This window comes from Somniosus microcephalus, chromosome 22 (genome assembly GCF_052327205.1).
Source record: "Somniosus microcephalus isolate GS21.2 chromosome 22, FLI_Smic_1.0, whole genome shotgun sequence".
Taxonomy (NCBI): Eukaryota; Metazoa; Chordata; class Chondrichthyes; order Squaliformes; family Somniosidae; genus Somniosus; species Somniosus microcephalus.
In genome coordinates, this window is record NC_141008.1 from 48825137 (window position 1) to 48841618 (window position 16482).

Here is a 16482-nt window from a genome sequence, read left to right on the forward strand (position 1 = left end):
AGTTTACTCTGGGTTAGTTAAATTTATCCATTATATTATCGAGACACCCTCCATCACTAACACATTCTATAAAATGGTATTATCTTCAGCACATCCTGATGGATCTTCTCTGCCTCCACTGAAAGAGAAAGAGGGAGAGAGAGAGAAAAAGAGCATGGGAGCATGAGTGTGAGAGAGAGAGAACACGAGAGAGAACACACACGAGAGCATGAGAGAACGAGAGAAAGAGTGCGCAAGCAAGAAAAGGAGAGAGAGCCCAATGCCGTAGGTGAAACTGCAGTATTTATATATTAATCTGAGGCAGCTCAGTTTGAATTTCACTTTTTCCTCAGACACATATTAATGTAAATTCTGCTGCCAACAGCGCTCGCCTCCCTGATTCAGAAATGCTCCGAGAGAATGTGTAGCCCTTTTGAGTCTTTCAACACTGCAGTGCTGGATCTCTTCAAGCTAACCATTGGGATGGGTGATCTGGAAATACAGCGTCAGGCAGAATACCCGCAGCTCTTCCTCTTCTTCCTGGTGATATACGTCGTTCTGACCTTCATCCTCCTGCTGAATATGCTGATCGCCCTGATGGGAGACGCGATGGGGCATATTTCCAAAGAGAGCAAGAACATATGGAAGCTTCAGGTATCAAAGTACTGTATTTGCTTCTCCCAACATCTTCAGACCAGGAGAAACCTTTCCTCCTGAATCTTCTCCCGTCGTCCTGAAGGCAGTGCCTTGCGCTACAGGTGCCAGCCGCCCTCCTGGTACCTCATTCCAAGTGGCCATTCGTCGTGTGTGAGCCTGAATAGTGAGCATCGCCAGGCCCTATAGGGAGGGAGTCATAGGGAACCAGATCCTGTCCTCACCCAAAGTCCATGAATGTGCACTTCCCGCAGGGCTCAATGGGCAGTGATCAAGAGTGGGAACTCCAGCCCATTTTCCCTATCCCAACCCCAGGGCACTAAAGCTTACAGCTCCCCTTCCAATGCCCCCGCCAAGATCATAGCACAGATCAAGGGTGTCTCTGGGCTCCCTCCCCCCTTTCCAGGCCAGAGACCAAGGGCATCCCTGGGACCCCCACCCTTCCAGGCCCGAGATCAAGGGTGGACCTGGGACCCTCCCCAAGCCAGAGACCAAGGGCAGACCTGGGACCCTCCCCAGGCACAAGACCAAGGGCATCCCTGGGACCCCCCCCCCCCCCCCCCAAGCCCGAGATCAAGGGAGGGACCAGGGACCACCACCACCCCCTGTGGTCTGTGAGGCTCTGTCAGACCAGGCTGTGCATTTACCGACCAGCCCATCGGGGGAGCTGAGTGACATTAACTATACAAGGGCATGTCCCCAAGGGAGGGTAGACTCATCAGACTCTAAGGTGACTCATTCCTTGAGCTCGGATTGCTTTGTTGCTGCTCCATTAACTAATGACTTAAGTCATTAAGAACAACTCCACATGCCGGGACAAGTAATTGGGGAAAAAAAAGATTTGGTGCCCAGATTTTTTGTACAAAAGAAACTTCTAGAAGGCTAACTCAGAAACTGCACTGATGGCAACACCTCGACCCAAAGGCCCCCCAAGTAACAAATCCAGCTTCGACATTACTGGACCACCAGGTTACCAAGAATTCCTTATACACTGAAAAATAAATGAACAGGTTCAAAAAAATTAACAGAGCTGATACGGCTCGTTAAATTAACACAGGAAGCGGATGGTGTAATTATTTTGCTTTGTTTTTTCTCCTCGCTGAACAAACTCATCCAAGAGAGCAAGAACCATTCTGAGTCTGGAGCAATGTTTGCCAAAGTGTCTGAGGGAGAAATTTCAACTGGGAGAAGAGCTCAATGGCAAGAGATACATCAGGTAAAACAAGAGCTGTATTAATCTCGCACATCCCCACATCTCAGCAATGCCTCGCTTCAGATACAATGAATTTCTTTTCAAGGCAGTTTTGTGTCCAGACTCCCCAAAACCCTTTCCACCACCTACAACGGCACAAGTGTGATGGAATACTCTCCACTTGCCTGGATGAGTGCAGCTCCATCAACACTCGAGAAGCTCGACACCATCCAGGACAAAGCAAACCGCTTCATTGGCACCTAATCCACCACCTTAAACATTCACTCCCTCCACCACTGGCGCACCGTGGCTGCAGTGTGCACCTTCTACAAGATGCACTGCAGCAACTCGCCAAGGCTTCTTCGGCAGCACCTCCCAAACCTGCAACCTCTACCACCTAGACGGACAAGGGCAGCAGGCGCATGGGAACACCACCACCTCCAAGTTCCCCTCCAAGTCACACACCATCCTGACTTGGAAATATATCGCCGTTCCTTCATCGCCGCTGGGTAAAAATCCTGGAACTCCCTCCCTAACAGCACTGTGGAAGCACCTTCACCACATGGCCTGCAGCGGTTCAAGGCGGCTCACCACCACCTTCTCAAGGGCAATTAGGGATGGGCAATAAATGCTGGCCTTGCCAGCGACGCCTACATCACATGATTTTTTTTTAAAGTTGTTATGTAGGCAAATATGGTCGACAGTTTGCATACAGAAAACTCCCACAAACATCAATGAATGGCTAGTTAATTGGTTTTTGATGGTGTGAGTTGAGGGAGGAATCTTGAACATGACACCAGAACTCCCGGCTCTACTATGATTAAGCCCATGGAATCATTAGCTCACACCTGAACAGGCAGGTGTTGCCTCAGTTTAGAATGATGGAATCTTTCAGCACAGGAGGCCATTCGGCCCATCGTGCCTGTGCTGGCTCTTTGAAAGAGTTCTCCAAATTAGTCCCACTCATCAGCTTTCTCCCCCAAACCCTGCAAATTAGTCCTCAAGTATGTGTCCAGTAGCCTTTTGAAAGTTCCTATGGAATCTGTCTCCACCACCCTTTCAGGCAGTGAATTCCAGATCCTAACCACGCACTATGTAAAAAAGTTTTTCCTTATGTCGCCTTTGGTTCTTCTGCCAATCACCTTAAATCTGTGTCCTCTGGTTCGCAACCCTTCCGCCAATGGGAACAGTTTCTCTGTCCAGACCCCTCATGATTTTGAACACCTCTATCAAATCTCCTCTCAACCTTCTCTGCTAAGGAGAGCAACCCCAGCTTCTCCAGTCTATCCATGTAACTGAAGTCCCTCATCCCTGGAACCATTCTTGCAAATTTTTTATGCACCCTCTTCAAGGCCTTCACATCTTTCCTAAAGTGCAGTGCCCAGAATTGGACACAATATTCCAGTTGAGACCAAACCTGTGTTTTATACAGGTTCATCATAACTTCCTTGCTTTTGTACCCTATGCTTCTATTTATAAAGCCCAGGATCCTCAACCTGCCCTGCCACCTTCAACAATTTGTGCATATATACCCCTAGGTCTCTGTACCTGCACCCCCTTTAGAATTGAGCCCTTTAGTTTATACTTCTCCTTGTTCTTCCTACCAAAATGTATCACTTCGCACTTTTCTGCGTTAAATTTCATCTGCCACGTGTCCGCCCATTTCACCAGCCTGTCTATGTCCTCTTGAAGTCTATCACTCTCCTCCTCACCTTTTGAAATTGTGCCCTGTACACCCAAGTCCAAGCAATTAATATACATCAAGAAAAGCAGTGGTCCTAGTATCGACCCACGGGGAACACCACTATATACCTTCCTCCAGTCCAATAAACAACTGTTCACCACTACTCTCTGTTTCCTGTCACTTAGCCAATTTCATATCCATGCTGCCACTGTCCCTTTTATTCCATGGGCTTCAACTTTGCTGGCAAGCCTTCTATCTGGCACTTTATCAAACGCCTTTTGTTTTTATTTTAATTCTTGCCTGTGGTTACCAACCCACTTGCCAGAGGTCAAAACGCCTCATGATTTTGAACACCTCTATTAAATCTCTCCTTAACCTTCTCTGCTCTGAAGGAGAACAAAACCAGCTTCTTCAATGTCTCCACATAATTGAAGTCCCTTGTCATCCCTGGTATCATCCTGGCAAATCTCCTCTACCCTCTCCAAGGCTTTGACAGCCTTCCTAAAGTTGACATCAGAAGGAGGACAGCCACACTCAACGATGCAGCACTCGCTCAGCATTACACTGGAGTGCTATCCTAGATTTAGTCGCGGAGTGGAGCTTGAACCCACAACCTAACGACTCAGGCAAGAGTGCCGCCAACTGAGCCAAGTTGACACGAGACAGGGCTGTTGGCAGCTTCAGCCAGATGTGTAGCACTCGAAGAGCTTTAGCGACTGGAACACAAACCAGCCTGAACCACATCACAAGGATCAAGAAAATATGGAGCAGTGAGTCCCCCTAGATTATTGAAACCCTTCCCCCACCCTCCTCTCCTGAAGGAAACGGGTCATTTCAAATCCCGCAACCTATTTGAATAATTTTCTCCAGCCACAAGACTCAATCCGTATTGCTCTGCTGATGGAAGTGTCTACCTCAAAAATGTTGATCCAATTTTTTCTCTTTATATATGCTGACAGACTTACTGTTATTTCCAACACTTTCTATTTTCACATTTAGAATCAGAATCATGGAACAGTACAGCACAGGAGGCGGCCATTTGGCCCATCGAGTCTCTGCCGGCTCTTTTGAAGAACAATCCAGTTAGTCCCACTCCCCCACTCTTTCCTCACATCCCTGCAATTCTTTCTCCTTCAAGAATTTACCCAATTCCCTTTTGAAGGCTATTATTGAATCTGCCTCCACCACCCTTTCAGGCAGTGCATTCCAAATCCTAACCACTCGCTGCGTAAAAAAGTTTTTCCTCATGTCACCTCTGGTTCTTTTTCCAATCACCTTAAATTTGTGTCCTCTGGTTATCGACCCTTCAGCCACTGGAAACAGTTGCTCTTTATTTACTCTATCTAAACCCTTCAAGGTTTTATACACCTCGATCAAATCTCCTCTTCACCTTCTCGGCTTTAAGGCGCTTATAAAGCTCGCCACCCGCACCGAATGGCACTTACAGCCACTAAACAGTAATGGAAGCTTCGTAAAATCTTATTTCCCCGCCCCTCCAATTTTATTTTATTGTTGTATTTAGCTTTCACAACTAACGTACAAGTGACAGAAGGTGCCTCTGAAAACACAAACTATGGGAGAGTTTATAGAGATTCATCATTGTTTCCTAATCGCCAAAAGAATGCTGTCAATGAATTCCGTCTTCATTCGGGTTGGGATTGGTTAGTACGGGGAATGGAACACTTTCCCAGTCCAGGCACCTGGTGTCAGGATTAAGCATTCCCAGCTTAAGTACAACACAAGTTGGATGCAGAATGAAGCTCCATCTACACTGCCCCAACCTGGAGGGGAAACCCTTACTGCAGCAATAAGATAGTTGCCATTTCCCACACCAGGCAGCCTCGAGGAGCAAGAACACCAGTAGGGACAGAACTGCGGGAACATGCCATTGGGACTGGGTGGATTATTTTTAGTTCACTCTAGGGCGGCGCTGGTAAGCTGGCATTCTATTGCCCATCCCTAGGTGCCCTCAAGGAGGTGGTGGTGAGCTGCCTTTTGAACCGCTGCAGTCCATGTAGTGAAGGTGCTCCCACAGGGCTGTAAGGTCAGGAGTTCCAGGACTTTGACCTAGCGACGATGAAGGAACGGCAAGACAGAGAGTGAAAAAAAAGACTTGCATTTCAATAGCGCCTTTCATGACCTCAGGATGTCCCACAGCGCTTTACAGCCAATTAGTACTTTGGAAATATAGTCACTGTTGTAATGTAGGAAACACGGCAGCTAATTTACACAAACAGCAATGTGATAATAGTCAGATAATCTGCTTTTAATGATGTTGGTTGAGGAATAAATATTGGCCAGAGTGAGCTCTCCTTCGCAATAGTGCCGGGAGATCTTTTACATCCACCGAAAACAGCAGTCGAAGCCTCGGTTTAGCATCTCATCCAAAACACGGTACCGCAGACAGTGCAGCACTCCCTCACTACTGCACTGGGAGTGTTAGCGCTAGATTTTGCACTCAAGTCTCTGGAGTGGGATTTGAACCCACAACCTTCAGACTCAGAGGCCAGTGTGCTGCCCACTGAGCCACAGCAGACGGTGGCTGTTTACATCCCAAAAAGCGACTTCAAACGGGCTTTAATCATCCAGTATTCAAATTAAAGACAATGGCATCGTGTGGTTTTATTTAAAATTCATCATTTTTCAAATCAGAATCAATGAAGTTAACTGGACAAAGTGGAACACCAGAGTAGCACGCATCAATGAAGACCCAGGAGAAGAGAAGCAAGGTAAATAGCGAGAGTCAGCTAGCTGACCACTGCGGTGACTGCTCACTACGATCCACCACATTCAATACAACACTTTGCTACATAACTCCATATCCATCAGTGTTGTTTATGAATGTACATCAAGTTGAAAAAGTTGTTTTTAAAAAAAACATCTTTGGCTTTATCAGTAAGAGGCATAGAGCACAAAAACAAGGTAGTTATGCTGAACCTTTATAAACCAAAGAATTGTGAAGTGTTTTGATAGAATAAATGAGATTGTTTCCACTGGCAGGAGGGTCAGTAACCAGAGGACAAAGATTAAAAATAATTGGCAAAAAACCCAGAAGGGAGGAATGGAGGAGAGATTTTTGTTTTTAACGCAGCGAGTTGTTGTGATCTGGAATGTGCTGCCTGAAAGGGTGGAGGAAGCAGATTCAATAGTAACTTTCAAAAGGGAATTGGATAAATATTTGTAAAGGGAAAAATTTGCAGGGCTACGGGGAAAGAGCGGGACTAATTGGAGAGCTCTTTCAGAGGCACGATAGGCAGAATTGGCCTCCTTCTGTGCTGTACGATTCTAGTTCATTGTATGTGATATACTTTGGAGACATTCTAAGGTACTGTAAAAATGCACATCTATTATTCCAATGCACCAAAATCTCCTCCAATACATTTCACAAAAATGTATCGGCTTATCAGAGACCAAGAACATAAGAAATAGGAGCAGGAGACGGCCATTCAGCCCTTCGAGCCTGCTCCGTCATTCAATGAGATCATGGCTGATCTTCTGCCTCAATTCCATTCACCGGCCCTATCGCCATATCCCTTGATGCCCTTACTAGTCAGGAATCTATCGACTTCTGTTTTGAATAGACCCAATGACTGAGCCTCCACAGCCCTCTGGAGTAGAGAATTCCAAAGATTCACCACCCTCTGTGAAGAAATTTCTTCTCATCTCAGTCCTGAATGACCTACCCGTTAGCCTGAGGCTGTGGCCCCTGGTTCTCGACTCCACAGCCAAGGGAAACATTCTCCCAGCATCCACCCTATCAAGCCCTGTAATAATTTTGTATGGTTCAATGAGGTCCCCACTCATTCTTCTGAATTCAAGAGAATACAGGCCTAGTTTACTCAATCTCAAAAAAAAATTGACGTGTGTTTTCCAGAAGATGGTGTGGATGAAAGCTCGAGTGAAACAGATAGCACGTCATCACTACCAAGGAAAAACCGTCACGGAAAAGCATCAAGGATCTGGGGCAAGAGAAAATTGAATCTGAGCTTCAGAAGGAGGCAGTGAGAGAGGAGGCAGGTGGGAGAGACGGTGGATTGCCAGGAAGTCACGTCGAGCGAAGAAACGAAGATTTAACTCGTTTATGCTGGAACTGTGCAACAAATTCAATGCGACTCATCAAAGAAAGACTTGCATTTCTATAGCGCCTTTCACAATCCACGGGACGTCTCAAAATGCTTTCCAGCCAATGAAGTACGATTTGAAGTGTAATCACTGTTGTAATGTGGGAAACGTGGCAGCCAAATTGTCAGCCAACTCTCCGACACCTCCTCCTACCTCCACCTGGACCATGACCCCACTACCGAACATCAAACCACCGTTTCCAAGACTGTCACTGACCTCATCTCCTCTGGAGATCTTCCCCCCGCTGCCACCAACCTCAGTTCCCCAACCCCGCACAGCCCGCTTCTACGTCCTTCCCAAGATCCACAAACAGGACTGCCCTGGTAGACCCATCGTTTCAGCCTGTTCTTGCCCCACGGAACTTATCTCTTCCTATCTCGACTCTATCTTTTCTCCCCTTGTCCAGTCTCTTCCCACCTACATCCGCGACTCTTCGGACGCCCTCCGCCACTTTAACAGTTTCCAGTTTCCTGACCCCAACCGCTTCCTTTTCACCATGGACGTACAATCCCTCTACACCTCCATCCCCCACCAGGATAGCCTGAGGGCACTCCGCTTCTTCCTTGAACAGAGGCCCGACCAGTCCCCATCCACCACCACCCTCCTCCGCCTGGCTGAACTTGTTCTCACATTGAACAACTTCTCCTTTAACTCCACTCATTTCCTCCAAATCAAAGGTGTTGCCATGGGTACCCGCATGGGTCCTAGCTATGCCTGCCTTTTCGTGGGCTATATGGAACAATCTTTGTTCCAGTCCTACTTGGGTCCCCTCCCTCACCTCTTTTTCCGATACATTGATGACTATTGGTGCCGTTTCCTGCTCTCGCCCCGAACTTGACAATTTCATTCACTTTGCCTCCAATTTCCACCCTTCCCTCACCTTCACATGGTCCATCTCTGACTCTTCCCTTCCTCGACTTCTCCGTCTCCATCTCTGGGGATAGGTTATCGACCAATATTCACTACAAGCCCACTGACTCCCAGCGCTATCTGGACTACACTTCCTCCCACCCAGCTTCCTGTAAAGACTCTATTCCATTCTCCCAGTTTCTCCGTCTCCGCCGTATCTGCTCCGACGATGCCACCTTCCACACCAGTGCTTCAGACATGTCTTCCTTTTTCCGCAGCCGAGGATTCCCCTCTACCGTGGTTGACACTGCCCTCGACCGTGTCAGTTCTATCTCCCGCACTTCTGCCCTCACCCCTGCCCCTCCCTCCCGGAACCACGATAGGGTTCCCCTTGTCCTCACCTTTCACCCCACCAGCCTCCACATTCAACGGATCATCCTCCGGCATTTCCGCTACCTCCAAAGTGATCCCACCACCAAATGTATCTTCCCCTCCCCTTCCCTTTCAGCATTCCATAGGGACCGCTCTCTCCGAGACACCCTAGTCCACTCCTCTATCACCCCCAACAGCCCTTCCCCTTCCCCTGGCACCTTCCCATGCAAGCGGAGATGTGACACCTGCCCCTATACCTCCCCCCTTCCCACTGTCCAGGGCCCCAAACACCCCTTCCAGGTGAAACAGCGATTTACTTGTACTTCTCGCAATCTAGTATACTGTATTCGCTGCTCACGATGCGGTCTCCTCTACATGGGGGAGACCAAACGCAGATTGGGTGACCGCTTTGCGGAACACCTCCGTTCAGTCCGTAAGGGTGACCCCGAGCTTCCGGTCGCTTGTCATTTTAATTCACCGCTCCATTCCCACTCGGACCTCACCGTCCTTGGCCTCTTGTATTGTTCCACGGAAGCTCAACGTAAACTCGAGGAACAGCACCTCATCTTCCGATTAGGCACTCTGCAGCCTTCCGGACTCAATATCGAGTTCAACAATTTCAGATCATAACCTCGGCCCCTATTACACATTTTTTCTTGTAATTTTTCCACTCCTTTCCCCCCTGCCCTCCACTTTTGTTTCTCTCTCACACCTGGCAGCTATCTCTTGCCCTGCCAGTACACTTTACACCTAATCTCAGCCTATTACCATCTCGTCTAGCTCTTTTGTTTCTTTCACTTCTTTTGTCCGATCGCAGCCCTGCCTTCGATCTATTTTCTTTTCTTTCCAGTTTTGAAGAAGGGTTCGACCGGAAACGTCAACTCAAATTTCTCTCCACGGATGTTGCCTGACCTGCTGAGTTTTTCCAGCATTTTCTGTTGTTATCCCACAATTAATCTATTTTTGTTATGTTGGTAGAGGGATAAATATTGGCCAGGACACCAGGGAGAACTCCCTTACTCTTCGAAATAGTGCCACGGGATGTTTTACGTCCACCTGAGAGAGTTTAGTGTCTCATCTGAAAGACGGCACCTCCGACAGTGCCGCACCCCCTCAGCACTGCACTGGAGTGTCAGCCTAGCTTTATGTGCTCAAGTCCCTGGAGTGGAACTTAGAACCCACAACCTGCTGGCTCAGAGGCAAGTGTTCTGCCCACTGAGCCACAGCTGACACCATCAGTGGCAACTTGACTCACTTGTGTAGCAGAAGGTCGTAGATTCAAGCCCCATTTCAGGGACTTGAGCATATGATCCAGGCCGACACTCCCAGTGCAGTACCGAGGGAGCGCTGCACTGTCGGAGGTGCCGTCTTCTGGCCAACATTCCTCCCTCAAGGAACATCACCAAAAACAAGCAAAATGGCTGTCCGCTTGCTATCTGTGGCACGCTTGCCACATTTGCCTGCATGGTAAAAAAAAAATAAACGCAGTGAGTTATGATGATGCGGAATGCGCTGCCTGAAAAGGTGATTAAAGCTGATTCAATAGTAACTTTTACAAGAGAATTGGATAAATACTTGAAAAGGAGATATTTGCAGGACTATGGGGTAAGAACAGGAGGAGTGGGACTCATTGGATAGCTCTTTCAAAGAGTCAGCCCAGTCACAGTGGGCTGAATGAATCATCTGTGTAGAATTCCAGCTCATTGGATGTGATGTGTTTTGGAGGCATGCCAAGATGCTATATAAATGCAAGTCTATTTTTCCTTCACTCACTGCGCTGGATAAGCTGAACCATTAGATATTTCATATTTGGTAGAGTTTAACTAATACAATGGAACTCGAGGTTTACAGAGCACTTATGGGGCAGGGTTTAATGATTTTAAAATAGCACAAAATGCATGCGATCACTTCAACTTCAAGTTAAGCCAACCCCAGTTGTTGCAGTGCGTAAAATACCGAGCCACATAGACAAGGAAAATCTCTCATTCTCTCTGGTCTGTGGCGAGTTAGTTGATCGCAAAGGTGGCAATAAGGGGCACTACCGCTGGTGTCAAATCCCCACCAGGACAGGGGAGCAAAAAGTTAGCCAGGTTCCCTGATCGCCATCCAGTGACCCGCTGGGAAGCACAAGTCTGGGGATATTGGGCGAGGACCGGGTCTGGTTCAAGTCGGAATGCAGCAGTGGGGCTCTCAACAACAACTTGCATTTATATAGCACCTTTAACAGTGAAACGTACCGAGGCACTTCGCAGGAGAGATTCTCAAACAAAAGTTTGACACCGAGTCACGAGATATTAGGGCAGATGACCAAAAGCTTGGTCAGAGGTAGGTTTTAAGGAGCATCTTGGAGAGGGGTTTAGACAGGGAATTCCAGAGCTTGGTGCCTTGGCAGCTGAAGGCACGGCCACCAATGGTTGAGCGATTGAAATCAGGAATGCTCAAGAGGGCAGAATTAGAGGAGCGCAGAGATCTCGAGGGAGTTTGTAGGGCTGGTGGAGGTTACAGAGATTGGGGGGGGGGGGGGGGGGGGGGGAAGGGAACATGGCCATGGAGGGAATTGAAAACAAGGATGAGAATTTTAAAATCGAGGCATTGCTTAACTAGGAGCCAATGCAGATCACCAGTGGGGCTCACACACAAAGATTGACCACTTGGGCGATCAGCTGCTGGGTCCACATAACTAAACCCCAGGATAATTCAGCCCGTTCATGGGACAAGAAAATGAAGCAGGGAGATTTAAAAAAATCTTCCTTCCTTAAAACAACCGTATTCATCACCCTGGACTTTCACTGAACTACAACAGTCCCACTTCCCATCCCCCCTCCGCAGTATACCACCCAGAGTACAATCTATAGACCACGACTTGTTTATAGGGCCCCAAATGTTTTTAACTGTTTAACTGTTGTTGGCTGCATCAGAGTGAATGCTTTTGACACGTCATTTTTTTTTTTTTTTAAAGCACAAATTCTTCCACAATCCTGTAAACCCAGTTTACAAATCGGTGCTTTACCAACACAATTACACTCAACTTACCAACCCCCATTCTGCCCCCCCTCAAAAAGACTTTAAACAAACCTTACATTTATATAGCACCTTTCACAACCACCGGACGTCCCAATGTGCTTTACAGCTAATGAAGTACTTTTTGAAGTGTAGTCGCTGTTGTTATGGAGGAAACACGGCAGCCAATTTGCACACAGCAAACTCCCACAAACAGTAATTTGATAATGACCAGATATTCTGTTTTAGTGATGTTGATTGAGGGATAAATATTGGCCAGGATACCAGGGAGAACTCCCCTGCTCTTCTTTGATATAGTGCCGTAGAATCTTTTCCGCCCACTTGAGAGAGAGCAGACGGGGGCCTCGGTTTAACGTCTCATCCGAAAGACGGCACCTCCGACAGTGCAGCACTTCCTCAGTACTGCACTGGAGTGTCAGCCAAGTCTCTGGAGTGGGACTTGAACCCACAAACTTCTGACTCAGGTGAGGTGCAGGTTGCTGCCCACTGAGCCACGACTGACACACTGGGTGTTTATCTGGTGAGGTAAACATCCAGAAAACAACAGTGAGAAAAAGGCAAAAGAACTGCAAATGCTAGAAATCCGAAACAATAACAGAATGTTGGAAACATTCCGCCTCCGTGGAGAGAACAGACGTTAATGTTGCAGGCTCCAGCCCTCATAAATACAGAGACAAGATCTTTTGTCCACCGATCACTCCTGTTTCACAGCTCATGTACAATCCAATCCTTTATGGACTTTACCCCACTCATCCTCTTTTTAAAAAAAAAAATTCATTCAGATGTGGACATCGCTGGCAAGGTCATCATTAATTGCTAATCCCTAATTGCCCTCGAGAAGTTGAATACAATGGAGTGGCTCGCTAGGCCATTTCAGAGGGCAGTTAAGAGTCAACCACATTGCTGTGGGTCTGGAGTCACATATAGGCCAGACCGGGTAAGGACAGCAGATTTCCTTCCTTAAAAGGACATTAGTGAACCAGATGGGGTTTTTTACGACAATCTGAGTCACCATTACTGACACTAGCTTTTTATTCCAGATTCATTTAATTAACTGAATTTAAATTCCCCAGCTGCTATGGTGGGATTTGAACTCACTTTTCTGGATCATTAGTCCAGACCCTCTGATTACTAGTCCAGTAACATGACCACTATGCTACCGTACCCACCTCAAGGTAAAGTACTGTATAAATATTCCCTAATCCCCAAATGCAAGCGAGTGTCCAACCTGCAGCCTCTCTCTTGTAGAAGTCTAGCTCCAGACCATCGCTGGATGGGAGCGGTCAGTCCTGTCCACATTTCTCATCTCCGGCCGGTGAGCTGCAGCAGCTTTTAAAAGAATAAATTTCAACATCCAAATTTCGTGTAGTTTAGATGTGCAAATTTTTTTTTTTATTCTTCATCAAAATGTAGTTCTACAATAGTATACATCGTTTTCATACTGAACTTGATATATCCTCCAACAGCAAGGACTGCTCACCGTCCAGATTCCCATCGCTGAAAACATTGTAAAACACACCAACCAGTTAGTGTTGAGCTTTCTTTTCCCTCCATGAAAGGAAAGTTTAAGGTTTTAACCCTCTTGACTTTTTTTTTTAAATCAAGAAGCCAGGTCATAAATTATCAAGTTTCATACATCAATATCAGACAAGTGACCATGTACCCAAACTGACAGACGGCAGCAGATGGTTGTCTGTAGGGGACATGTTCAACCAGTGTCCAGATGTTGCTCTACTCTGCCCCTTACAAGCATCCTTGGGAGTGTCTTGGTTTAGGTTCACTCGCTCCTAGCAATGAAGCAAGACCTGGGTAGTCTACAATCACACTCCTGCGCATTAATACTGGTTCAGCCCCCAGCAATAGTAAGAGTTTTGTACAGAGAGCACTCAAGAGGGTCAAACCCCAGCTTTTATGGGCCATTTGAACTCTCAGCGTATTGGCAAGTTTCTTGGTCTGGCACGACGGGGCACTGCAACTTGGAGGCTAGGGGAGAGTTGGGGGGGGGGGGGGGGGGGAGGGAGAGGAGAGCGAGGGTCGGAGAGACCCCCCGCCACCGCAAGCTGCTCCCCTCAGCTAATAAGAGAGCTACTGAGGAAATCTACAGGCTACATCCCCTGCACTCCGAGCTGACAAGGACAAGGACAGTGTGAAGGGCAGAGATACCACAATGTGTATACAAGGCTGGGACAAACAAACAGGGGTTAGAGGGTAAATATAATCACAGCTTATTTAAAACAATTCTAGTGTCAGGATTCCACACCGTTGGTAGAAGTTAAAGTGAGATATGCTTTTAAAAAACCTGACAGATAGGATAGAGCTGTACAGTTTCAGGGTATCTGAATAATAACAGGTGGTCACAGTGTGCTGGACACCTACACAGTCCGGAGTTGGGTCTTGCTCAGGTCGGCTGCACCAGATTACCCCAATCCAAAGAACACGCGCTGCTCTACAAATCAGCCACTGGCAAAACACAAAATAAAACATTACTTCAGTAGATCATTTTTTTTTTTTTTTTTAAATTCCAGTGGCAGGTCAAGGTTAGCAACTGCACAGCGAGGTTTGCACATCAGCGCAAGAGGAAATCCTGGACTGTGAGGGGGAGAGCTGGGCGGGTGAGGGTGGGGAGAGCATGTGTGAAGGATGCAGAGTTTACAAAGATGCACTGAGAAGGTAATGGGAGTGAAGTACCTTATACACACACGTCTGTAAAAATGCACATGGTCGTTTGGTACAAATTCATAAAATGAAAAAGGTGTCACATCCCCTCAGGTCGGGTTCTCACAGTAGTGGCTCGGTTCCATAAATTGGCACCGTTTGTACAGGCTGTAGTCCCCGGTCTTTAGTTGTCCATTTAAGTCCACATATAAATGCATCAATCATCTACCTGTGCGCACATCATTGTGGCTCCAGCTCCAAACACAAATGCTCATCCCTAAGCTAGGTGCAATTCAGGGTGCAGCTTTTCCATCAGTAACGCCATCGACTGCAATCTCTCCTGCAGATGGATCGAGTTTACCCGTAGCACATATAAAAGCAGCTTATATTTATCTTCGATTTTTTTTTGTTTTAAGGAATACAGCAGCAGTCTCCTCCACAGTGGGCAGTTGCAGCGAGTAAGTTAAGCCGAGCCCTGTGGAGGCATCCCCTTTTCACATCGTAAGCAGAGAGAAAATAAAATACATGTTTGTGTCCATTTAGAATTAGCATGGGGCTGTTAAAACTTCAAATAGAAACACACGCACACTTCAGAGCTCCTCAAATGATCAAACCAGGCACGGGCCCCACAGCACAGCAGCGTTGTCACTGGATATTGGAACCCAAACACTGCAGGAAAAACACACTGAAGCAGATCCCCTGGTTCATCACCTCAAACTGCTCCCGCTTCCACCAGTAACACACCCAGGAACTGCCAGAAATACAAAAGCAAAATACTGCGGATGCTGGAAATCTGAAATAAAAAACAAGAAAATGCTGGAAATCCTCAGCAGGCCAGGCAGCATCCGTGGAGAGAGAAACAGAGTCAACGTTTCAGGTCGATGACCCTTGTGACGTTGACTCTGTTTCTCTCTCCACAGATGCTGCCTGACCTGCTGAGTATTGCCAGCATTTCCTGTTTTTATTTCATGAACTGCCAGCACCAGTTCCCAATACTCTGAGCTTGGCACCACAACATCTGGAAGCTTATGGTGCTGCTGGGCGATTAAGCTCACAGTTCAAGTCGCTGCAATACTTGGAACTTGGAACCTCACAGGACTATTGCTCATCTTTACTGAGCTCCGACAGGAGAAATACTTGCCGTGCTGCGGCAGGAAGATTGCACGCTTCAAAAATCCGAGTGACAACACTGCACGGCATCTTTGCAGATACTCAAAATAATATACAGCAATAAAAGAAAAAAGCCTCGGAGCAAAGTTGCCATCGAGTGAGTGAGTGAGTAACATCTGGGTCACACAACGAGGGAAATACCGAGAGACAGCGACCCCGAGACAGGAATCATTAGGGCATCTCCCCACAGGTCAAGAATTGGCACAAACTCATTTTAAAATCCGTTATTAAAGCTTCAGAGTCGAAAATTAAAAGACTCAATGGCAGCCGAGCTGCTTTAGTGGGTCCCAAGAACTGCTGCGGCACTTGTACAATACTGGAATCAAATCCATTTCTACAGCACAGACACACCTTTAACCAGAGGAGCCATCACTCCACCCACCTGCACTATAAGTCAATTCATAGGACGCTCACGCATTACAATCAAAGTTCAAAATAAGCCCCCAGCTGTGAAGTCTAACTCTTGCTTGGGGAGGCAGAGAGACGCCCCTCCAGTGATGCAGCGATGATACACTGGCCACTCGTCACCAAAAAAAGCACCAAAATGTTCCTGGACACAAAGCTGTTTTTCCAAATACAGACACAAGGTCTTCGGTGCTGAACCCTGCTTCTGCTCAAACCTCGGCCCCGCCCGCTGACTACCACATCCATTTCAGTCTTCGGGCCAGGCTGATTTAGCATATGGATGGCGAGAGGATATCGGAAAGAGAATGAGCCGTAAAGCGATGCTCTGAATTTGCCAGCTTACACAAGTATTGCCACCAACGCTAATGACAGGCCTGCA

At 47.2% G+C, this 16482-nt stretch overlaps 2 protein-coding genes across 2 annotated transcripts in view; one reads left to right on the forward strand and one right to left on the reverse strand.

Annotated features, from left to right (window-relative positions):
* Positions 1-11374, forward strand: part of LOC147102284 (transient receptor potential cation channel subfamily V member 3-like) — a 72798-nt gene extending 61424 nt beyond the window's left edge. Inside the window, 4 exon segments of the mRNA XM_085965112.1 lie at positions 365-633; positions 1752-1849; positions 6162-6238; positions 7384-11374. Coding sequence (XP_085821238.1) covers positions 365-633; positions 1752-1849; positions 6162-6238; positions 7384-7514 — 575 coding nt within the window. The 3' untranslated portion in view covers positions 7515-11374.
* Positions 1-16482, reverse strand: part of fam222ba (family with sequence similarity 222 member Ba) — a 154038-nt gene that overhangs the window by 88928 nt on the left and 48628 nt on the right. The window lies entirely within an intron of this gene.